Consider the following 20,152-nt stretch of genomic DNA (forward strand, 5'->3'; position numbering starts at 1 on the left):
GAGCAGCTGCTGTGTCTCCGATTTAAAGTCTTGGCAGAAAGTCCCAAGTTTGAACCTCTAATTATAGCTGGCAGAGAAATGCCTTATGGGAAAAGGTCCACACAAACCAAATACAACATACGCAAGTTGGTCATGGGGAGAAGACAGCAGATCCCAATCGAACAACGACTGTGTCGATTATGTAAAGCACCAGACATACTGGAGACATCCAATCATCTCCTGACCAAATGTCTCACTATGGCTAGCACAATTCAGTACTACATTGGCAAGTATGTGCACAAACGGGAAGCGATTGGGGAATTGTATTTTTGGTATTACTGCACTAATTCAAATAGTATGCGGTTCATGACTGCCCTTTATAACATATGGCTAAAGATCGAAGCAATGTTGGGCATAAAGATTTAAGCAATAGGAAGCAATGCCATATGTTAATAAAGTGCTGGGATTTTTAGGTGGTGACTAACAGCAATATACCCTCCACGGACATACATATTCAGTTGTGTCTCTTTAAATATACAATGGTAAGCAATCTCTCTGTGCCCAGCTCCACTGCTATAAGATACATAGGTTATTGATGGTTGTTTAATTTAATATTTTGATTCCCACAAGGTGAGAAAGGAAGGCCAATTGGATTTTGTTTTTATTTTTATTTTTTGTGTTTTATGCATTTTATGTTTTGCATGAATATTATGATATTTGATTTTACGGTATTATGGACATCATGATATTATTTGTTTTATATGCAAATAATATGTGTAAAAGTTTATTATGTAAACTAAATCACATTAAATATTAAATTAAAAAAGTCAATGGTTCATAGTCTTTGTATAGGATAGCACAGTTCTGGTAGTAAACGGTTAAGTCTTTGCCACGGATCTTAGGAGAATTTGGCTAGGGGAAAAGTTTGACAAATGTTTAGGGAAGGACAAGCCTTCGAAGTCGGGAAAGTTTCACAAACTTTCTCCGTGGCTGGAAAGATTTCCAGACTACGTTTGCACAGTACCTTTAAAGTGAAGAAGAGCTGTATCTGAGGCAGTTGTTCCTGGCAGTTTGGGCAGATCTTGCTGTTCCTGGGCTTCACTCGTGGGGACAAGAAGGAGGACGTCGGAGGTTCCAGCACTGCCCAGGGATAAGGCCACAAGCTTGGCAAAACGTCGGTTTAATGTGTGACTGCCTTAAAGACCACAAACTGGTATCCTTCCCACCGCCTATCCGGTTTTCCACAGCACTCTGCAGAAAATTCGACCAGGAGGCGACGGTGTCCAGGCGACTTAAGAGTTGGTTGTTCCCACCAAACTCAAGGGAAGAAGTTAACCTTGAAGGGCTTCTCTGTCGATGGAGTTTCAGGCAATTTGGACCTACAGCAGGGCTTCACTGGTCGACCAGGAGTTGCAGCAGTCCTCTTCCTTCAGCTCGTCTTCGGTTCTTTTGTTCCAATGTTCGACTCTGCTTTCCAAGTCCCAGAGACCTGCTTTTAAACAGTTTTCCTCCATTCATTCCAGCCTGGCTGTCACTCACAGAACAGAGTGGCTGTCCTTGCCGGACAGCCAGCAGGCCAATCACGCCAGAGTGCATTCCGGTCTCCTCGGAGACTAAGCACATGGAGTTTCAGGCACCTTCCTCACATACTGTCCATCGCAGACACTCAGGTGCCAGAGGAGGGCTTCAGCACTGAAACCCACCAAAGGCCAACGAACAAAGGGACCAAATCTGGTTTGGCGCACAGAGACAAACACAAGAAGGACCTTTCCTAAAAGAAATGGGGAAAAAAGTTGACCCAAGTCTGTTTTTACAGATAGGTTTTGGGTGCCATATTGAAAAACATGGCTGACCCGATTTTTAGCTACCGTTGTTCGCGGACAGGAAAAATCATGGTAGTTTAATCTAAACCACTGCCACCAGTCATTTCAAGTAGGAAAAGGTAACATTTGACTGTTACAGGAGTGTTTTGACTCATGGGATGCTAGGCAACCCCTCCAACACTCTATATGAAGATAGTGTGGGCTGGGTCTGTAAATGTAAAGAGGCTAGTAAAATCAATTTAACTTTACAAGCTCTGGGAGACAGTAGTCAGTCCCAGTGAAGGTATTTAAACCTTGAGGAGTTTGAAAGACACCCCTGTGTCACTGCACTGAGGGTGCTGTGTGACACACAGAAAAAGATGATGCCTATGGAGTTGTGTTAAAACTCCATATCCAAAGAACACAAAAGTAAAACACATTGAAAAAGAAACGTTCATAGTCCCCAAATATAGCAAAAGAGCTGGAGGGCTCTAAGGTAGAGGGAATTTAGCACTTGAGGGAGAATTCTCACTAACAATGCGCACTGCGTTTGGCTGCTTTGGTTTGGCTGTGACCACCACTGGCGAGACCCACAGTGTGTGCCCTGAAGTTTTCTCGATGATCCTCAGGTCCTTGAGCTTCTTGAGCTCTGCCTCCACTGCGGCTCTCATGTGGAACAGTACTCTTCTGTGACGTACAGCCCGTGGCTCGATGGTGGGGTCGATGTGAAGCTTCACTGACCTGCCCTTGAGACAGCCGATACCTATGAAGAGGTTCTTGTGCTTCGCCACTAGGTGTTCGATATCTTCTGATTGGACTGCCAGGTTAAACTGTATGACCTCTAGGCGTTCTGCTGTCGTGCAGCTGAGTTGGGTCTCTATCCCAGCGTTCACAACGTGTATGCAGGTCTTGCAGTGGATTCCCCAGTGGGAGAGCGTCGTCTTGAAGTAGCCAGCCACAGGGAGGGGCTTTTTGCAGCCGTAGTTGTAGAGCAGGACTGAACGCCGCCGAAGTGTGGGTTTCAGGTCGAGCTTGCTGAATTTGGAGGACGGCATGACATTTACGGTGGCACCTGTCTTAATCATCATGGTTACTGGGACCTCCCTACCAGTATGGTGCATCTTCGTGACCGGGTCCCACTCAGCTGATTCTCGCGCCCGGGTTTTATTGCAGAGATCATGTATACTTTCTCTCTTCTATGGTCGCGGTGCTAGTCAGTGTGGTTCGGAGATTGTTCCCTGCTGGACTGCTCCTCATCGCTGCTGAAACTGTCGGTGTTGTCGCCGTCAAACGCTCAGGCCCGTCCACTTCTGCCATTGCGCTGTCTGCCTGGCGGTCCTTTGTGTTGGCGCTCGCGTCGCTCTGGACGGCCTGACGGTCTGCGGGATCCTGCATCGCCTTTGTGGTGCTGGGTGGATACCCGCGGTGAGTAGTCTTTAGGTTGTCTGGAGCTCAGGCACACCGATGCGTAATGGTTACGTTTTCCACATTTGTGGCATGTGGTGCCATATGCTGGACATGGATTGCTCCTGCCGTGCTGTCCTCCACACTATATGCAGTCCTTCGGCCAGGTGGCGGTTTGGCTTTGTTGGGGTCTCTGCTGCCTTAGGCCATTGATTGTCATGGTGTCGCTCTTTGTCAGCTCCGTATCCAGTGGCAGACGGCTTATGATTTTCTCACTCTCGGTTGCATGTTCATCCGTCTGCTCACGTAGTCACCCCATGGACAGGATGGTGTCCAATGGAAGGTCTGATTCTGTGAGAATGGTGCGTCTGAGTTTTTCCGATGACAAAGCGTGTATGACTTGCTGTCTTAATGAAAGTTCTTCGTTTGGGAAGTCGCAGGCTACTACCATTTCTCTCAGGCGGCTGTTGAAGTCATCTATGCTCTCCTGCAGGTGTTGTCTGGCCTCGCTCATTTTGAATCTCTCAAAGTCAGCGCTGATCTTAGGCTTCAATTGTTTTGTGAGTACAGCTTTTGCCGTCTCATAATCATCCGACGTGCCTCGAATTGGTAGGTTGTTGAATATGCGGAGTGCCATTGTGCCCAGGTTGAGCATGAGGAATGCTTTCTTCATATCTTCACTATCGATTTTCTGTGTGAGGAGGCAGAACTCGAATTGTTGCATCCACAGCTCCCATCGAAGGCCAGTACGTGGTCCAAAAGGTGGAAGGGCTGCATGTACGTCCCTTGTGTGGTGTCTAGCCATGTGCTGGTGTCAGGATTGCGGCCCTCTAGCCTTTGCGGGATTGCGACGTCGTCAGTCTTGTCGTGTTGGGCTTGGGTCTGTGGTTGTTATGCCTCGCGTTTGTGCTGGCACGTGGTGGTGTCTTCGTTGATATGTATGGGCCAGGCTATGGCTTGGCGGGCTGTGAACTCTCCTTTTGGCCGTGGCCCTTCTGCTCATGAGGCTGCTGCTTGAGGCTGCGGCTGGTGCGTGGTGGCCTTGCTGTGTTGGGCGTATGGGTGTTGGCTGTGATGGTGCCAGGGAGATTTGTGGCACTCTGTTTTCCTATGTGATAGTCATTATATGGTCTGCTGGGCTGGTGTGTACAGGATTTGCTGTGAATGTGCCTCCCAAAGAGGCCATGGTACATTTTTGACACAGTGCATTAAAAACGGAACAAGTTTGGGCATACATGTGAAAGCAACCAAATCTGCACATCCACAAACTATCAAGCAGTGTAATCAATGCTTTAGCTCAATCAAAAACGAAAGCGTTACGTTTCTACTTCGGTATTAGTTTCTTAGCTTCAACTGCAGCTATAATTTGTTAGATTTCCCCAACACATTTGTTAGATTTCCCCAACTTCATTTTCTTACCTGTCTCATTGACCAGAAACTCAAACATTGTTTGCTTTTGTGCAGGATCAAGCTCCGGTAAATTCAATTTACTTTCATGACTTCGGAGAAAGGCTTCAAGCTTCTCTCTGCTTTCCAATTCCAGGAGAGCACCTAAACTCCACATCAGTGCAAAAACAAACAACCGCTGAAGTTGCTCCTGGCTTGCAATACCGCCTGCTTCCTTTTTGGGAATCAAACCCTCCAACAAGTTGAGCGACTGGAAACGCAAAACAAAAGATAATTAGCAAGGTAATTTGTCAGCTCAGAAAGCAGAATGCAAAATCATAGAGCAATAACTGCATGTGCTTTGTTGCTAAGAATTTGTGGTTTATTTGAACTGGACAGCATTTATCCTGCGCAATGAATACATCAGTTCATATTCATTACTATCTCTCTGTGCTAGCAAATTATCAGTGAGATAGCACGTGTGTGCAGTTATTTACAGAACAAAGTTTTGGATATTGTTTTACATCATGTTTCGAGATATTGCTTGGGTAACGCTTCTGTTGTCTTTGGCACCATCGACCACACCATTCTACTAGACATCCTAGCCCACAGAATGGATCTCGCTGGCACCCTACTCGACTAGTTCACCTCCTTTCTCACTGACAAGACACACTTTGTCTCCATGCCCCCTTATCAAAGAGATGTCACCCCTGTCAAGTACAGGGTCCGACAAGGCTCCTTCCTATCTCCACTCCTCTATAATCTATATGTTGAATCCCTTTGACAGACCGTTAGCACACACAACCTACGTTTCCACCAATACGCACATGACACACAAATATACTTCCAAATGTCATCCCCTTCACAACTCCACACCCTCAAAACCTGTCTCTTCGCCATCTGGACGGCCAGCCACTTCATCAAACTCAATTCTTCCAAAACAGAATACAACCTCATCTGTCCCCCAAGTCACAAACCCGACCTCACCCCCTGGATCCAACAGCTTGCCATGGAGAACCCACACATATCCCTCTCCACATCTGTTAAAACCCTTAGCTTCACCATCAACCCCCACATTTCCTTCACACAACACATAGTTGCTGCCAGCAAAACATGCAATCTACAACTACACCTCCTACGCAAAATCAGACATATCCTTCCTCCTGACGACTTCTGCACTGCAGTCCAAGAACTGGTTCTCTCTAAACTGGCCTATGAACATGCTCTCCTCACTGGACTCCCCAACAACACCCTTGCCACCTGGCAAGCCATACAAAATGCAGCAGCCAGACTCATTCTCCACCTACCCAAACATTCAAACGTCACCCCACACTTGCCCAGCATTACTGGCTCTCTTTACCACAGAGAATTGCCTTCCAATGACTCTGCATTATATTCAAAGCCATCCACTGCAAAACTCCATATAACCTTAATGCAACCTCAAACCCCTAACCCACACAAACACCACACAAGCCAGCAAACACCTTCTACACATACCACTCTGGAAACTCACATGCACACAAAAACAAGCATTTACCCACTGGCCACCTAGGGCATGGAACACCCTACCTCTTCACATACATACTGCATCCTCCATAACCACTTTCAGAAAGAGCCTCAAAACATACCTGTTTCCCCACACATAACCCTGCCCTCCTCCACTGATAACACTTGTTTATCCTGTTCTTCATATCCTTTCCTGAAAACATTCTGTAACTTCTCTTTTAAACTCCCACCTTTTCAATATTTGAACCATGTAAGACGCTCCGAGACCCTCTGGGTAGGGTCAGCGCTAAACAAAAAATGAATATAAAAAAATAACTCTTACAAAAATGTAACAGTTCCATATGTAAAGCATCCCAACAACTCACACCAACAGAACCTTTTAATACATTATTTATGTAGCTCTGTTTTCATAGAGCACTGCAAGCATTGGCAATGACAATAGTTTTGTTGTTTGTAGTTGTTTATTGTATGTTACATTTAGCTTGGAGAGAAGGAATGAGGAATGACAGCACAGGAAAGAAAAAATGACAGCATGGGAGGGGGTGAAGGGCAGCTCTGGGGTTGAGGGAAGCACTTTGAGGGGAGGAATACAATGAAAGCTCAGCCAGCAGCAGTACACAGGAGCACTGCACAACATTTGAAGGAAGAAGTGGCAGTACAAATGGGGGGTAAAGAGTGACAATGCAAATGGGGGCAAGGAGCGACAGCACAAGGGGGAATGAGTAACAACACAAGAGGGAAGGAGTGACAATGCAAGGGGGAAGGAGCAACAGTGCAATGGGGGAAGTAGCAACAGCACAATGGGGAAGGAGTGACAGCACAAGAGGAAGAAGCAACAGCGCAAGCGGGGAAGGAGCAGCAGCGCAAAGGGAAGGAGCCACAGTGCAAGAGGGGAACAACTGACAGATATTTGTCCTCTTGATTCTATTATCCCTTCTTTTGGTATCTCACACCACTTCTAGGTTGATGATACTCAACTCTTTCTGTCATTTTCCTCTTTCTGTTCTGTGGTTCATGACATTTCTTCTTGCTTATTGGCTACCCAATCCTGGATGGCTGATCATTTCCTAGTCTTAAATTCTTCTAAAACTGAAGTTCTCTTCGTTCCTGCTTCTACTATTCCTCCCCCGCTTCCACCCATCTCAATTTCTTTTCCTCCCTCCACTTTACTTATTTCCCCTTTCACTCGAAGTCTTGGTGAGTACCTGGATTCATAACTCACCTTTGCCCATCATATCTCTTTTATTTTCCCATCATGTCATGCACATCTTTAAAATAGTCCCAAAGCGCGGCCCTGTCTTTCTTTTCACGCTGCTAAACTGCAAGTTAATATTTTTCAGTCACTTTTATTGCTCTTCTCTTTGGCCTTCCTCTTGAAAGGATTGTAGCCCAAAGACCGAGAGATACAAACAATCCAGGAAGCAAAATAATCACTGCACCTCTTTGCAGGGATAAACAAGGTTTATTACATGCAAAAATGGTCTCAGACGGTCCCATAGAACCGAACTGACACAGAGCTTGTCTCAAATGGTTGCAACTTATATAGAGGAAATTCTGCAAGGTAACAATACTATGCTGAATTTTGAGTACAGCAGAATCCCAGCACCCTCATTGGCTACCACCTATAGAACATGCTGATCCCCCTATTTCCCTTGAGCGATTGGCCACATTTACGCTACCCCCATTCCCCTAGACACATCATCACTGTCAAACCCAAGTATGATTGGTGGGTTCTTATCAATAGGTTCGTAAATTTGGTACCATCACGCACGTGATGTGCACCTTCCTGTTCCAGACGCGATGAAAGTAACTTGGCAAGGCCAACTATGCATTAATAAGCCAATAGGCTTTCTCATCAACTCAGACACCATGGCGCACACGAGCAGCACCCCGACCTTGTACTAAATTTATTGGCATCACCTCTACTGCTCCTGTTCCAAATCACAAGATGTTCCAGACACAGCTCCTCCCTATGTCCCCCCAACCCCAGGTGCCGAGGAATGACATGAACAGGGTACTGTTCTCGTGTCTGAATTTTGCGGATTTGTTTGCTTAAGTTTTGTGTCTAGGTTTAATTCATACGGGTTTACCGCCCTGGGGTGAGGGCAGTAGTGATCTAAATCTTTGCCTTTCTCATTGGCATCACAGAACATTGTGCCCTATTCTCATGAATTTGACATTCAAAGGGTACATCCCTTCCTGCTCCTTTACACAACTAACATTCTGTTCCCGCCATGTTCAGGCCCCGCAGCTGGATACAATTTGTGCTTATCGGCACACCCCTGGGTAGCTCTGACCTTGGCTTCTCTCCTAGGGAACGGATAAAGTGATTTGTTGTTGGAGCTGAACTACCAGAGCCGCAGCTCCACACCAAGCCCTGCGTTCTCTTCTGTTCAATGTGTGGAAGGCCTGAACATCAAAATGGTGACACTTCTGCCAAGCTAACACAACAACCTCACTTCTACCACACTGCCTTGCTGACTCCATCTTTCACTTAGTTCAAGCCTTCCCACACATCACGCTACCCTACACAACTACAGTTGCATCAACTAAACACTTGGCCTATAATGCTGCCCTATCTATGACTCACATGGCCCTATATATGACCCACATCCAAGGCCCACCTGTCTGTGCCTGTCCGCGGCCAATGTGAACATTCTCTTTGAATTTATGGACCTCTTTGAACTGCTCCCGCATATGTACGAGTGAGTACAATTAAGTATATCATCTATACATATCCCCAGGCTTGCTCCCATTCATCTTGCTTTATAGGTCACCCGGCCTGCACATTACCGACCCCTACCTTACTGGCTATATGTATGCTTGACAAGCCGACGGGCGAGACGAATTCTGGAACTTTCAGACGAGTCTGATGGGACTCATTCCTCAACTACGTTAATGCATAGCTGAAAATTCAGCCGATGGAAACATTGCCATGATCTGAGGAAGGCACATGGTTTGTGCCGAAACACGTGTTATCGCAAAGGGCTATCAATAAATTGATAACTTTTACACATGAACTAACTCTGGTTATTGAAATCAAACCGTGGCGCAGTAACATGGATGTGTGAAGTTCTCTTCTCACTTTTTACTAACCGAGTGGGAGAACTCGGCGTCTCCGTTTCCCAGCACGCACCGTTGCGACACTGCCAAGTTTGTCTTATGGATTTCCAGTCACGGAGGTTAAGAGTGAGTTTTCCAAAAAGTTCCCTGTACCTTTCCCCAAATTATAAAGGATGCAGCTAGAAACCTAGCCCCTTTCATCTCTAAGCTTATCAATGCCTCCTTTAAGACTAACACAGTGCCCAATAACCTCAAAGAATCCTGGGTCCTCCCAGTGCTTAAAAAACAAACATTAGACCCCGCCATCCTGACTAACTACAGACCAATAACCAGAGTTCCTTTCTTACTTAAAATAATCGCTAGAGTAGCTTACCTTCAAATTCAGGACCACCTGGAAGCTAATCACCTATTGGGATCACAGCAATCTGGCTTCCGCCCACTTCATGGCACGGAAACAGCCTTAATAGACCTTAAGACTCAAATTGATGAGTTGATGTATAATGGGAAAACAGCTATGCTACTCCTCCTTGACCTATCTGCAGCCTTCGACCTGGTGGATCATGCAGTCTTATGCAACCACCTCAGGTCAGCTTCCCATTTCTCAAGTGATGCCATAACCTGGGTCCAGTCCTTTCTAGCAAACAGAACAATGAGAGTCTTTTCCCCCCTCAGCCTCCGTTGACTCCATACAAGCGCCCTGCGGCGTACCTCAGGGATCCTGCGTCTCACCTACTATGTATGACATATTTACTAAGACCTTGTTTGACAAGTTGGACAGATTGGATGTCACCTACACAAACTATGCAGATGACACCCAGATCCTCATTCCCCTTTCGGGCAACTTTCTCGTGGACACAGCCTTAGTAAACAAGATATACCTCCTTATTCAGGCATGGATGGCATCCCATGGCCTCTGCCTGAATGACGACAAAACTGAGATACTGATCCTAGGCTCAGAGGCGAACCTTAAAAAACTCAGCCCTAGTTATGCCTCCTTGAATATTGACAATAACTCCATTATGGTGATGCTAGTAGTTAAAACTCTAGGCTTCTACCTTGATTCCACACTAACCCTCAAGAAATAAGTTAACTCACTAGCATCAACAACAGCCTACACTTGCAAACTCATCCGAGCCTTCAAACCATTTCTTTCCGAAACTAGCTGCATTACCTTGGCCAATGCTCTTATAATGTCCAGACTGGATTATTGTAACGCTTTGTACTCACGTGCAAATAAATACATCACCGAAAAAATTCAAAGACTGCAAAAAAATGCCCTAAGAGCAGTCCTGAATATTCCCAGTAGAGAGCACATCTCTAAATTTAGAAGAGATGTCCGCTGGTTAAAAATAAACGACAGTATCCTCCTTAAAACAGTCTCACTGACATCTAAAGGCCTGAATAATTTAGCCCCACCATATCTCTCAGAAAGAATAAACAGGAGAAACACTACATGCCCAATGAGAGCTGCCAATGCCCACACTCTAGAGATCCCTAGATTCAAACGAACCACAGCCGGTGACTCCAGCTTCCCGGTCAAAGCAGCGCAATCTTAGAACGTACTAAAATGGCTATGGACAAATGACTCCTAACTCACACCGCTCCCTATCTAGACTGCACATGCTACCTGATACTTGTTATGCGCCACCACATTCACTGTATTTGCTACGCATTGCACTACTCGACTGTAATATGTTAAGAGGCTGTAAATGTATATTCTCTGTATGTATCTATGTATTTCTTGTAACCAAGCTTTAAGTTTACTAGTCCTGCTGCGCCAAGTTACCCAAGGGTTTGGTGCGCATTATCAAATAAACAAACAAACCTCTGCAACCACAAAATTAATGCATGTATTACTCTTTTAGTGTTGCTATATACCCTTATTTAATATGTGTCAATCGTAACTAAAGCAACAAATGTGCTCTCTGTGGTGCAAACTGCACTCTGCTTCTCTGATGTTGCATTCTAATAGGTTTTCCTCAACCTGAACCTTTTTGCCTGGCTGGGACGCTGTACGTGCATCCCAACATACTTTCACGCCTTAGTCCTCTTAAATCTATTTATCACTCTCCCATTCATCTACTTTTCTCTGTCTTCTCACGATTCCATCTCATCTGCTCTTTCTTTTTTGCATTGGCTTCCCTTCCACTCTCGTCTTAAATTTAATTGTCTCTGTTTAGTTTTGAAATCACTTCATAAACTTTCTCCACCTTATCTATCTTCTCTTGTGTCCTTCTACTCCCCTGCTCGATCTCTTTGATCGAACCCCCAATTTCTTTTCACGGCTCCCCGGCCTTTTTGTGCACAGTCACACTTTTGTTCTTTTTCTTTGTTGGCCCCTCTGGACTGGAATGCGCTTATGCAGGGCCGGCCTTAAAGGCAGCAGCGCCCTGGGCGAATTGACGCCCCCCCTCGCCCACCGCGCACCCCTGGTTAACAGGGGGCGGGGCAGAAGGGGGCGGGGCCAGGGTGGGCCACTTTTGTTTTTTTAAATCTCCTTGCTCCAGCAAGGAGGTTAAATAGGGCGCGTTAGCACCCCATTGTCACGAATGAGCCCGCCACCGCGGGTTCATTCAGTGACAATGAGGCACCTGCCATGCCTTCTGCCACTACGCCAGCTCGGGGGAGCCCTAGAAAGACTCCCCCGAGTTGCCGTGAAAAGTGACTGTGGCGGAGGGGCGCATTCAAATGTAAATTTACAGTAAAAGGCTACCTGCTGCACCTTCTCCCACAACGCCAGCTCGGGGAGCCCTTGAAAGACTCCACCGAGCTGGCGTGGCGGGGGCTAATGGCGCCCTGGGGGGCGTGGCGCCCCGGGCAGTCCCCCGGCTCGCCCCCCCAAAGCTGCCTCTGCACTTATGCTTCATATTCGTGCCCTTTCTACATCCCCTCTTTTCTGTACTTATCTAAAACAACACCTGTCCTCTGAATAATTTGTTAATGTTTGCTTTCCATTGTTCACATCCGATGTATCGTATTTTATTTGTATGGCGCTTTGGGGTAAAGCACAGTATAAACACAAATGAATACTAAATACTAAAATACAACTTTAAATCCCTCCTGACAAACTGCCAGTGCAATACTTGATTCGTTAGTCAAACCATCTCCTGCTTTATGTGTAAAGCAGATAACACTTTCAGTATAAAAGCAATATGGAAATGTAAGAATACCTTGTCTAATATCGTGTATGCATCTGTAACTGCTAAACCTGAGTCTTGCATAATCTTCTGGCTGAAGTCAAAGCTAGCATCAGGACACTTTTCCAGGTGACCAATTTCCAACACCACGCTGAGGTCCCAAACCGTGTAAGACTTTCTGACAGGAGGAAAAGGCATGCCTTGTCCTTTGAGTTGTCTGTTCACAGATTTACAAAGAAAAACACCTATGTCCTTTGACCTATGTATATTTCAGAGTTCCTTTACACCCCTATTGCCATGAGAGTAGCCGCATGAAACCGTGAAGAAGCACGATGAGCTGAAAACAATAGAAAATATAATTGAGAGAACAGGAGAAAGGGCGTACACCTACCTGTTCTGCTCAGGCCAGAAGCGAAACTGTGTCCGTTTGCTTAAATTGTGCGTGTGTTGAATGTTTCCGAGCTCTATGTAATATTTGCACATTTTCATCTGACAGACTGAGGTGAGCGATAGTTAGCTTCACAGGAACCATGCTGCTAGTGACAGAGATTTTGTAATTCAGATGGTTCCCTTGCTGGGACAGCATGTAACTGGCTGTTACGATAACCGCTGACCCCTGAATTACCATTTCAGTCAGTTCAGAAAACCACTCTCTGGAGGGCCAGAAAGGGTGCTCTAAACCTGCTGATCACCTTTTGGATGAGAGGAGTCAGTGGGAACATGTAACAAATCAACAAGCTCCACTGTCTGAAAAGCGTCGCCTATCAAACCCTCTCCCTGACCTACCTGGAGGTGAATTTCGGACACTTGGCATAGTCCTTCGTGACAAACACATCCACCTGCGGGAGACCTCAAAGATCGAACACAAGTTGAAGATTCTTTGACTGAAGATCACACTCCAAAGTGTTTGCTCTGAGCCTGCTGAATCTATTACTATCAAATTGCTTTCCCCAGCGACATGAGTCACCCGGAGAGTGTCCCCTTGGCAAAGGCCCACTTCACAGTCACAAGCATTCAAAAAGCCAGGGATCTTGTTACTACCCAATTGTTGATATATAACATTTATGTTGTGTTGTCTGTCTGGATCAGCACTTCTTGAGTGACTCCCTTTAAAGCAGGAGCCAAGGATCGTCGAGAGGCGTCGAAGAAGGTGAACTTGGCGTTGACGGCGTCAATGAAAAGTTCAAGGGGGCCGAGACCACGCCCTGCCAGTCCCTGCCTATCCTGGACCTTCTTGTTCTAGGAATTCCTTAGACTTATTTCCAACCGGATATCCATCCATTTCAGCCTTCATTGCTTCAAGGATAGTGCACTGAACTTATGGACGCTATCCGGTGTGCACCAACCCATCACTAGTGCGGCCTCGTTCCGTTCAGTCACCTTACTAACTTCCCTTTTCCTTTCGTTGGTTTTTGTTTTCGGATTTGGAATTCCTGGATTACAGTCCTCAGTCCATCTAGCTGCAGGTTGGCCTTAAAGGCAGCAGCGCCCTGGGCGAATTGACGCCCCCCCTCGCCCACCGCGCACCCCTGGTTAACAGGGGGCGGGGCAGAAGGGGGCGGGGCCAGGGTGGGCCACTTTTGTTTTTTTAAATCTCCTTGCTCCAGCAAGGAGGTTAAATAGGGCGCGTTAGCACCCCATTGTCACGAATGAGCCCGCCACCGCGGGTTCATTCAGTGACAATGAGGCACCTGCCATGCCTTCTGCCACTACGCCAGCTCGGGGGAGCCCTAGAAAGACTCCCCCGAGTTGCCGTGAAAAGTGACTGTGGCGGAGGGGCGCATTCAAATGTAAATTTACAGTAAAAGGCTACCTGCTGCACCTTCTCCCACAACGCCAGCTCGGGGAGCCCTTGAAAGACTCCACCGAGCTGGCGTGGCGGGGGCTAATGGCGCCCTGGGGGGCGTGGCGCCCCGGGCAGTCCCCCGGCTCGCCCCCCCAAAGCTGCCTCTGCACTTATGCTTCATATTCGTGCCCTTTCTACATCCCCTCTTTTCTGTACTTATCTAAAACAACACCTGTCCTCTGAATAATTTGTTAATGTTTGCTTTCCATTGTTCACATCCGATGTATCGTATTTTATTTGTATGGCGCTTTGGGGTAAAGCACAGTATAAACACAAATGAATACTAAATACTAAAATACAACTTTAAATCCCTCCTGACAAACTGCCAGTGCAATACTTGATTCGTTAGTCAAACCATCTCCTGCTTTATGTGTAAAGCAGATAACACTTTCAGTATAAAAGCAATATGGAAATGTAAGAATACCTTGTCTAATATCGTGTATGCATCTGTAACTGCTAAACCTGAGTCTTGCATAATCTTCTGGCTGAAGTCAAAGCTAGCATCAGGACACTTTTCCAGGTGACCAATTTCCAACACCACGCTGAGGTCCCAAACCGTGTAAGACTTTCTGACAGGAGGAAAAGGCATGCCTTGTCCTTTGAGTTGTCTGTTCACAGATTTACAAAGAAAAACACCTATGTCCTTTGACCTATGTATATTTCAGAGTTCCTTTACACCCCTATTGCCATGAGAGTAGCCGCATGAAACCGTGAAGAAGCACGATGAGCTGAAAACAATAGAAAATATAATTGAGAGAACAGGAGAAAGGGCGTACACCTACCTGTTCTGCTCAGGCCAGAAGCGAAACTGTGTCCGTTTGCTTAAATTGTGCGTGTGTTGAATGTTTCCGAGCTCTATGTAATATTTGCACATTTTCATCTGACAGACTGAGGTGAGCGATAGTTAGCTTCACAGGAACCATGCTGCTAGTGACAGAGATTTTGTAATTCAGATGGTTCCCTTGCTGGGACAGCATGTAACTGGCTGTTACGATAACCGCTGACCCCTGAATTACCATTTCAGTCAGTTCAGAAAACCACTCTCTGGAGGGCCAGAAAGGGTGCTCTAAACCTGCTGATCACCTTTTGGATGAGAGGAGTCAGTGGGAACATGTAACAAATCAACAAGCTCCACTGTCTGAAAAGCGTCGCCTATCAAACCCTCTCCCTGACCTACCTGGAGGTGAATTTCGGACACTTGGCATAGTCCTTCGTGACAAACACATCCACCTGCGGGAGACCTCAAAGATCGAACACAAGTTGAAGATTCTTTGACTGAAGATCACACTCCAAAGTGTTTGCTCTGAGCCTGCTGAATCTATTACTATCAAATTGCTTTCCCCAGCGACATGAGTCACCCGGAGAGTGTCCCCTTGGCAAAGGCCCACTTCACAGTCACAAGCATTCAAAAAGCCAGGGATCTTGTTACTACCCAATTGTTGATATATAACATTTATGTTGTGTTGTCTGTCTGGATCAGCACTTCTTGAGTGACTCCCTTTAAAGCAGGAGCCAAGGATCGTCGAGAGGCGTCGAAGAAGGTGAACTTGGCGTTGACGGCGTCAATGAAAAGTTCAAGGGGGCCGAGACCACGGCGTCGATCCAGGCGGTGCTTGTCGGCAACATCTTGCGAGGATGTGTGCGGGGCACCTCGGCGTTGGATAGTTCAGGACCACAAAGACTTCGACGACAAGGGCGTCGAGTCGTCAAAGTCTTTGTGGTCCTTAGTGGAGGGAAGCCCACAGGCGGATTCTCCTCGGCGCGTCGGCGTCCTCGACTTTCTCTGGCGGGACAAAGCGGTCGTCGATGCGGACAAGGGAGTCCTTCGATTCAACAGTCTTAGGCAAAGGAGCGGGTGGCTCCGGTCGTCGGCGGCACGGCGTCAAGCGGTCCCCTCACCTGGGCAACACGGCTTCGACGGGCCTCCAGCGGTTACGGCGATGCTCCGAACCCTGGTCGACGGCAATGGACTTCGACGGCGTCGATGTCCGGATGCTTCACTTCGTTCTCCTCGGCGGTCCCCGTCTCCGGTCGGCAGCCTTTCGAGGGTCTGTCTTCCAGGGAGCTTTGGCGAAGGTTAGCGGTGCTTGATGGTCCCTCGTAGCACGGGAAGAGGGTGCCTAGCCAGGTCCTTTCTCAGATCAGTCCTTGACGAACTCGACAGCTTTCGGATCGGGTCGAAGCAAATGCAGCAGCAGTTCTTCTTCTTCCAGCTGGCGTCGAGGATCAGCAGTTCCAGTTACTCTTCAAGTGTAGACACAGCTTCTGAACAATTTCCAGTGGTGAGAGGTCCCCAGATATACTATTCTGCCTCTCATCCACACTGCTGGGTCACACTCAGCAGCCAATCATACAAAAGGGAATTCATGCAGTCAGTCAGCCAATCAGGCATACAGTGCATTCAGGCCATTCTCCTCCCTCTCAGACACTCACAACAAGGAATGTGTATTGGGACAAGTACCCAGCCATTCAACACTACACACTGCATTCATACCAGTTTCGGGCAGGGCTGTCTCAGTCTTTGTCTCTCATACCAGAAACCAGACAGCCACAACAAGACGTGCATATTGGTCACACACTTCATTCACCCAGGTCCTACCCACAGGGTGTACCCACAACATACAGTCACTGGGAAACCTCCAGCCAGTCTGGCCTGGACTTCACAACAACACCATACATGGACCACAGGGGCCATCTTGTTTCCTATCAGGAATCAACTGATTCCAATGGCAGGGCCTGGGTACTCAGAGCACCTGTCAAATTCAGCATGAAGCTGCCACCAGCCCATACACTGCTCTGTGGGCCACACACAGGTGCCCAAAAACATACACTAGGGGCACAGGGTTGCACCCCCACCCATGGGTGCCATAAGGGTATCCCATGGGTCTGTACAACAAACCAAAAACAAGAAGAGCTGAACTGCCAGGAGTCCCACGTGGACACCTGGGCAGAAAACAATACAGAACATAAGTGAAAAAGGACTAAAGGACAAGGACAGGGAGGCCCTGTCCCTCCAATACATTTCCAGCATCACAGTCGCCCACCCCCCAGACTGAGGTTAGGGTGTCTAATCTCCCACGGGATAGACACCCTCATCCAGACGGTCAACATATCTTCTGGAAAGGCTATCTGCATTATCGTGACTCTTCCCTGGTCTATGCTCTATGGTGAAGTCTAGCCCTTGCAGGCTAATGGACCACCTGAGCAGTTTCGGGTTTTCACCCTTCATCTGCATAAGCCACTTCAGGGGCTTATGATCTATTTGGACCTTGAAAGTAGACCCCGGAAGGTAGGGCCTAAAACGCCTAATGCTCCAAACTATACTGAAACTCTCCTTTTCAACAGTAGCCCACCTAAGTTCTCTACCCTTGAGTTGTCTACTGATGAATATGATTGGGTGTTCCCTCCCTTTGTCATCTAACTGGGACAAGACAGCTACAATTCCGGTGTCGCAGGCATCCATCTGGACGATAAAGGGTTTGCTGTAGTCAGGCTGTCATGCCTGCCAGATCCTCTCATGCTCATGATCGGCACCCTGCACGTACAGCCCAGAGATCAGCCAGACCGTTTTATACTCGGTGGCGACTCTGGGGGAAGTTTTCTGGCAAACGCCTTCATTCCCGCTAATCCCTGTAAGACTTCTATCGCGCTTTTCTCTGCTGCCTACCTTCTGCCTTTCCCGAACGGACATTCCATACCGCGCATACCGCTTACCAATTATTCCACAGGTATGCGCGAGTATCACATGATGGTACGTCATCGCGCTACTCACGCTCCCTCATCAGCTGACTCGCGCTACTCTCGCGCCCTCATCAGCTGACTCGCGCTACTCACGCACCCTCATCAGCTGACTGGTACTTAAACGGAAGCCTCCCGCGATACGGCGCTTCTGATTGTTGTTCTTTTGTCAGCGTTACGGAGCTCGGTATTCATCCACGCTTCCAAGCAGTTTCCAGACTGCTCTTCCTCTCAGCCGGACCCAGGCTGCAATCTACGGCAGGAACTCCAGCTAACCCAAAGCCGCGGTCCTCTGGCTCCTTGCAGCAACTCATAGCGGCTCAGCTGGTTATTCTATTCTCCACGTCCAGGGTACCAGATCCTCTCCGTTCCTACTTCGTCTTCTCCAGTTATCCTGTCTCCACAAGGGGGTGAATATAGGTGAGAACTGAGTCCTGTGTTACTCTGCAATCAGTTCCTTCCCAGCCTCAACCTCCCTTAAAGGGCCCTGCCAGTCCCTGCCTATCCTGGACCTTCTTGTTCTAGGAATTCCTTAGACTTATTTCCAACCGGATATCCATCCATTTCAGCCTTCATTGCTTCAAGGATAGTGCACTGAACTTATGGACGCTATCCGGTGTGCACCAACCCATCACTAGTGCGGCCTCGTTCCGTTCAGTCACCTTACTAACTTCCCTTTTCCTTTCGTTGGTTTTTGTTTTCGGATTTGGAATTCCTGGATTACAGTCCTCAGTCCATCTAGCTGCAGGTTGGTGTATTTCTAATCTAACCCATACCTAGTAATTAGTTCATGAAGAGTAGTGATTAAAACTCCTTGTCTTCTTTTCAGCAGACTGGTGATATCCTTTCCATATCTGGCCCTTTCCACTAATTACTCTCTCGGGCTGTTTTTATCTAGTCTGAGAGTGACATTAGTTGGAAGGTTTTCAATCATCTAATTCCTGTTAGAAGTCATCCGGAATACGTCATTGTGAGAAGCCCTCCGGGAACTCAACTTGTATCCTTTTTGTATACCTGAGTATCCTTTTTGGTGTTCCGCTAGTGTTCTAATATCTGTAGTTGTAACACAGGCGCACACAACACAGGTGCCCTACACAGACTTTCTTTCAAGCCATCAAAGGCCCTCTGACAGTCTTCGGTCCAATTAACCTTCCAAGGCTGTTTGGGTGAAGTCAGAGCTGTCAGTGGTGGAGCTATGGTTCCATAGTCCACCATGAAATTGCGATAATACCCAGTGAGGCCCAAAAAGGCTCTCACCTATGTTTGAGTAGTGGGAGTTTCCCAGTCCTGTACATCCTGTACTTTACTGGGGAGAGATTGGATTTGACCCCCTCCTACCTCATGACCAAGATACATGAATTTCCCCTGAGCTATCTGGCACTTGGTGGCCTTGATAGTGAGGCTAGCCCTTTTCAAGGCCTGCAACACCTTATCCAGATGTGTCAAATGCTTTTCCCAGGTGGAACTGTAGACGGCAATGTCGTCTAAGTAGGCCACACAAAAGGCCTCCAGCCCACTGAGCGCATGATTGACCAATCTCTGGAAGGTGGCAGGGGCATTCTTCAACCCAAAAGACATGCCCCAAACTGGTAGAGTCCCTCAGGTGTTCAGAACGCCGTCTTTTCCTTGGCATGGTCCGTCAGAGCTATTTGCCAATAGCCTATGGTAAGGTCAAAGGTGCTTACAAATCTGGCAGCACCAATGGTGTCCACGAGCTCATCAGTCCAGGGCAGTGGGTGCGCATCAGTTTTGGTGACGGCATTGACTCCTCGGTAGTCCACACAGAACCTCCAATCCTTGGTACCTGCCTGGGAACTTGCCTTGGGGACAAGGACCACGGGACTGGACCAGGGACTGGTTGAGGGTTCAATAACACCCAGATCCAACATCTTGGCGACCTCAGCCTGGATGTGGTTCTTAACTGTATCTGACATACGCTAGCACCTGCTTTTGACAGGCACACTGTCACTGGTGTCAATTTCATGCCTACACCAAGGTGTAAGGCCTGGTGTCAGTGAGAACAGAGAGGCATACTGCCGGAGCAAAGCACTGCAGGTCTTCTGTTGCTCTGCTTTCAGATCGAGAGAGAGAGATGTACTCCCTCCACTGAGCCATCCTGAGGGTTGCTATGCAGCAATTCAGGAAGGGGCTCACTCTCATCCTCTTCTTGCCCTGAAGCTAGCAAGAGACGGGAATAGTTTCTTACCTGTAACTCCATTTCTCCAGCATTGGTATCTTTCATGGATTCACATGCTTTGAATATTCCCCGTCGTCAGGCTGGGAATCCCCGG

The 20,152-nt window shown here is 47.4% G+C and overlaps 1 protein-coding gene across 1 annotated transcript in view; it reads right to left on the bottom strand.

The window, feature by feature from the left end:
* Positions 1-20,152, bottom strand: part of DNAH8 (dynein axonemal heavy chain 8) — an 8,835,797-nt gene that overhangs the window by 2,995,499 nt on the left and 5,820,146 nt on the right. Inside the window, exon 53 of the mRNA XM_069608756.1 lies at positions 4,605-4,842. Within this exon, the coding sequence (XP_069464857.1) occupies positions 4,605-4,842 (238 nt within the window). The remainder of the gene's footprint in view (positions 1-4,604; positions 4,843-20,152) is intronic.

Source organism: Ambystoma mexicanum, chromosome 4q, assembly GCF_040938575.1.
Source record: "Ambystoma mexicanum isolate Mex_15411 chromosome 4q, UKY_AmexF1_1, whole genome shotgun sequence".
NCBI classification, from domain to species: domain Eukaryota; kingdom Metazoa; phylum Chordata; class Amphibia; order Caudata; family Ambystomatidae; genus Ambystoma; species Ambystoma mexicanum.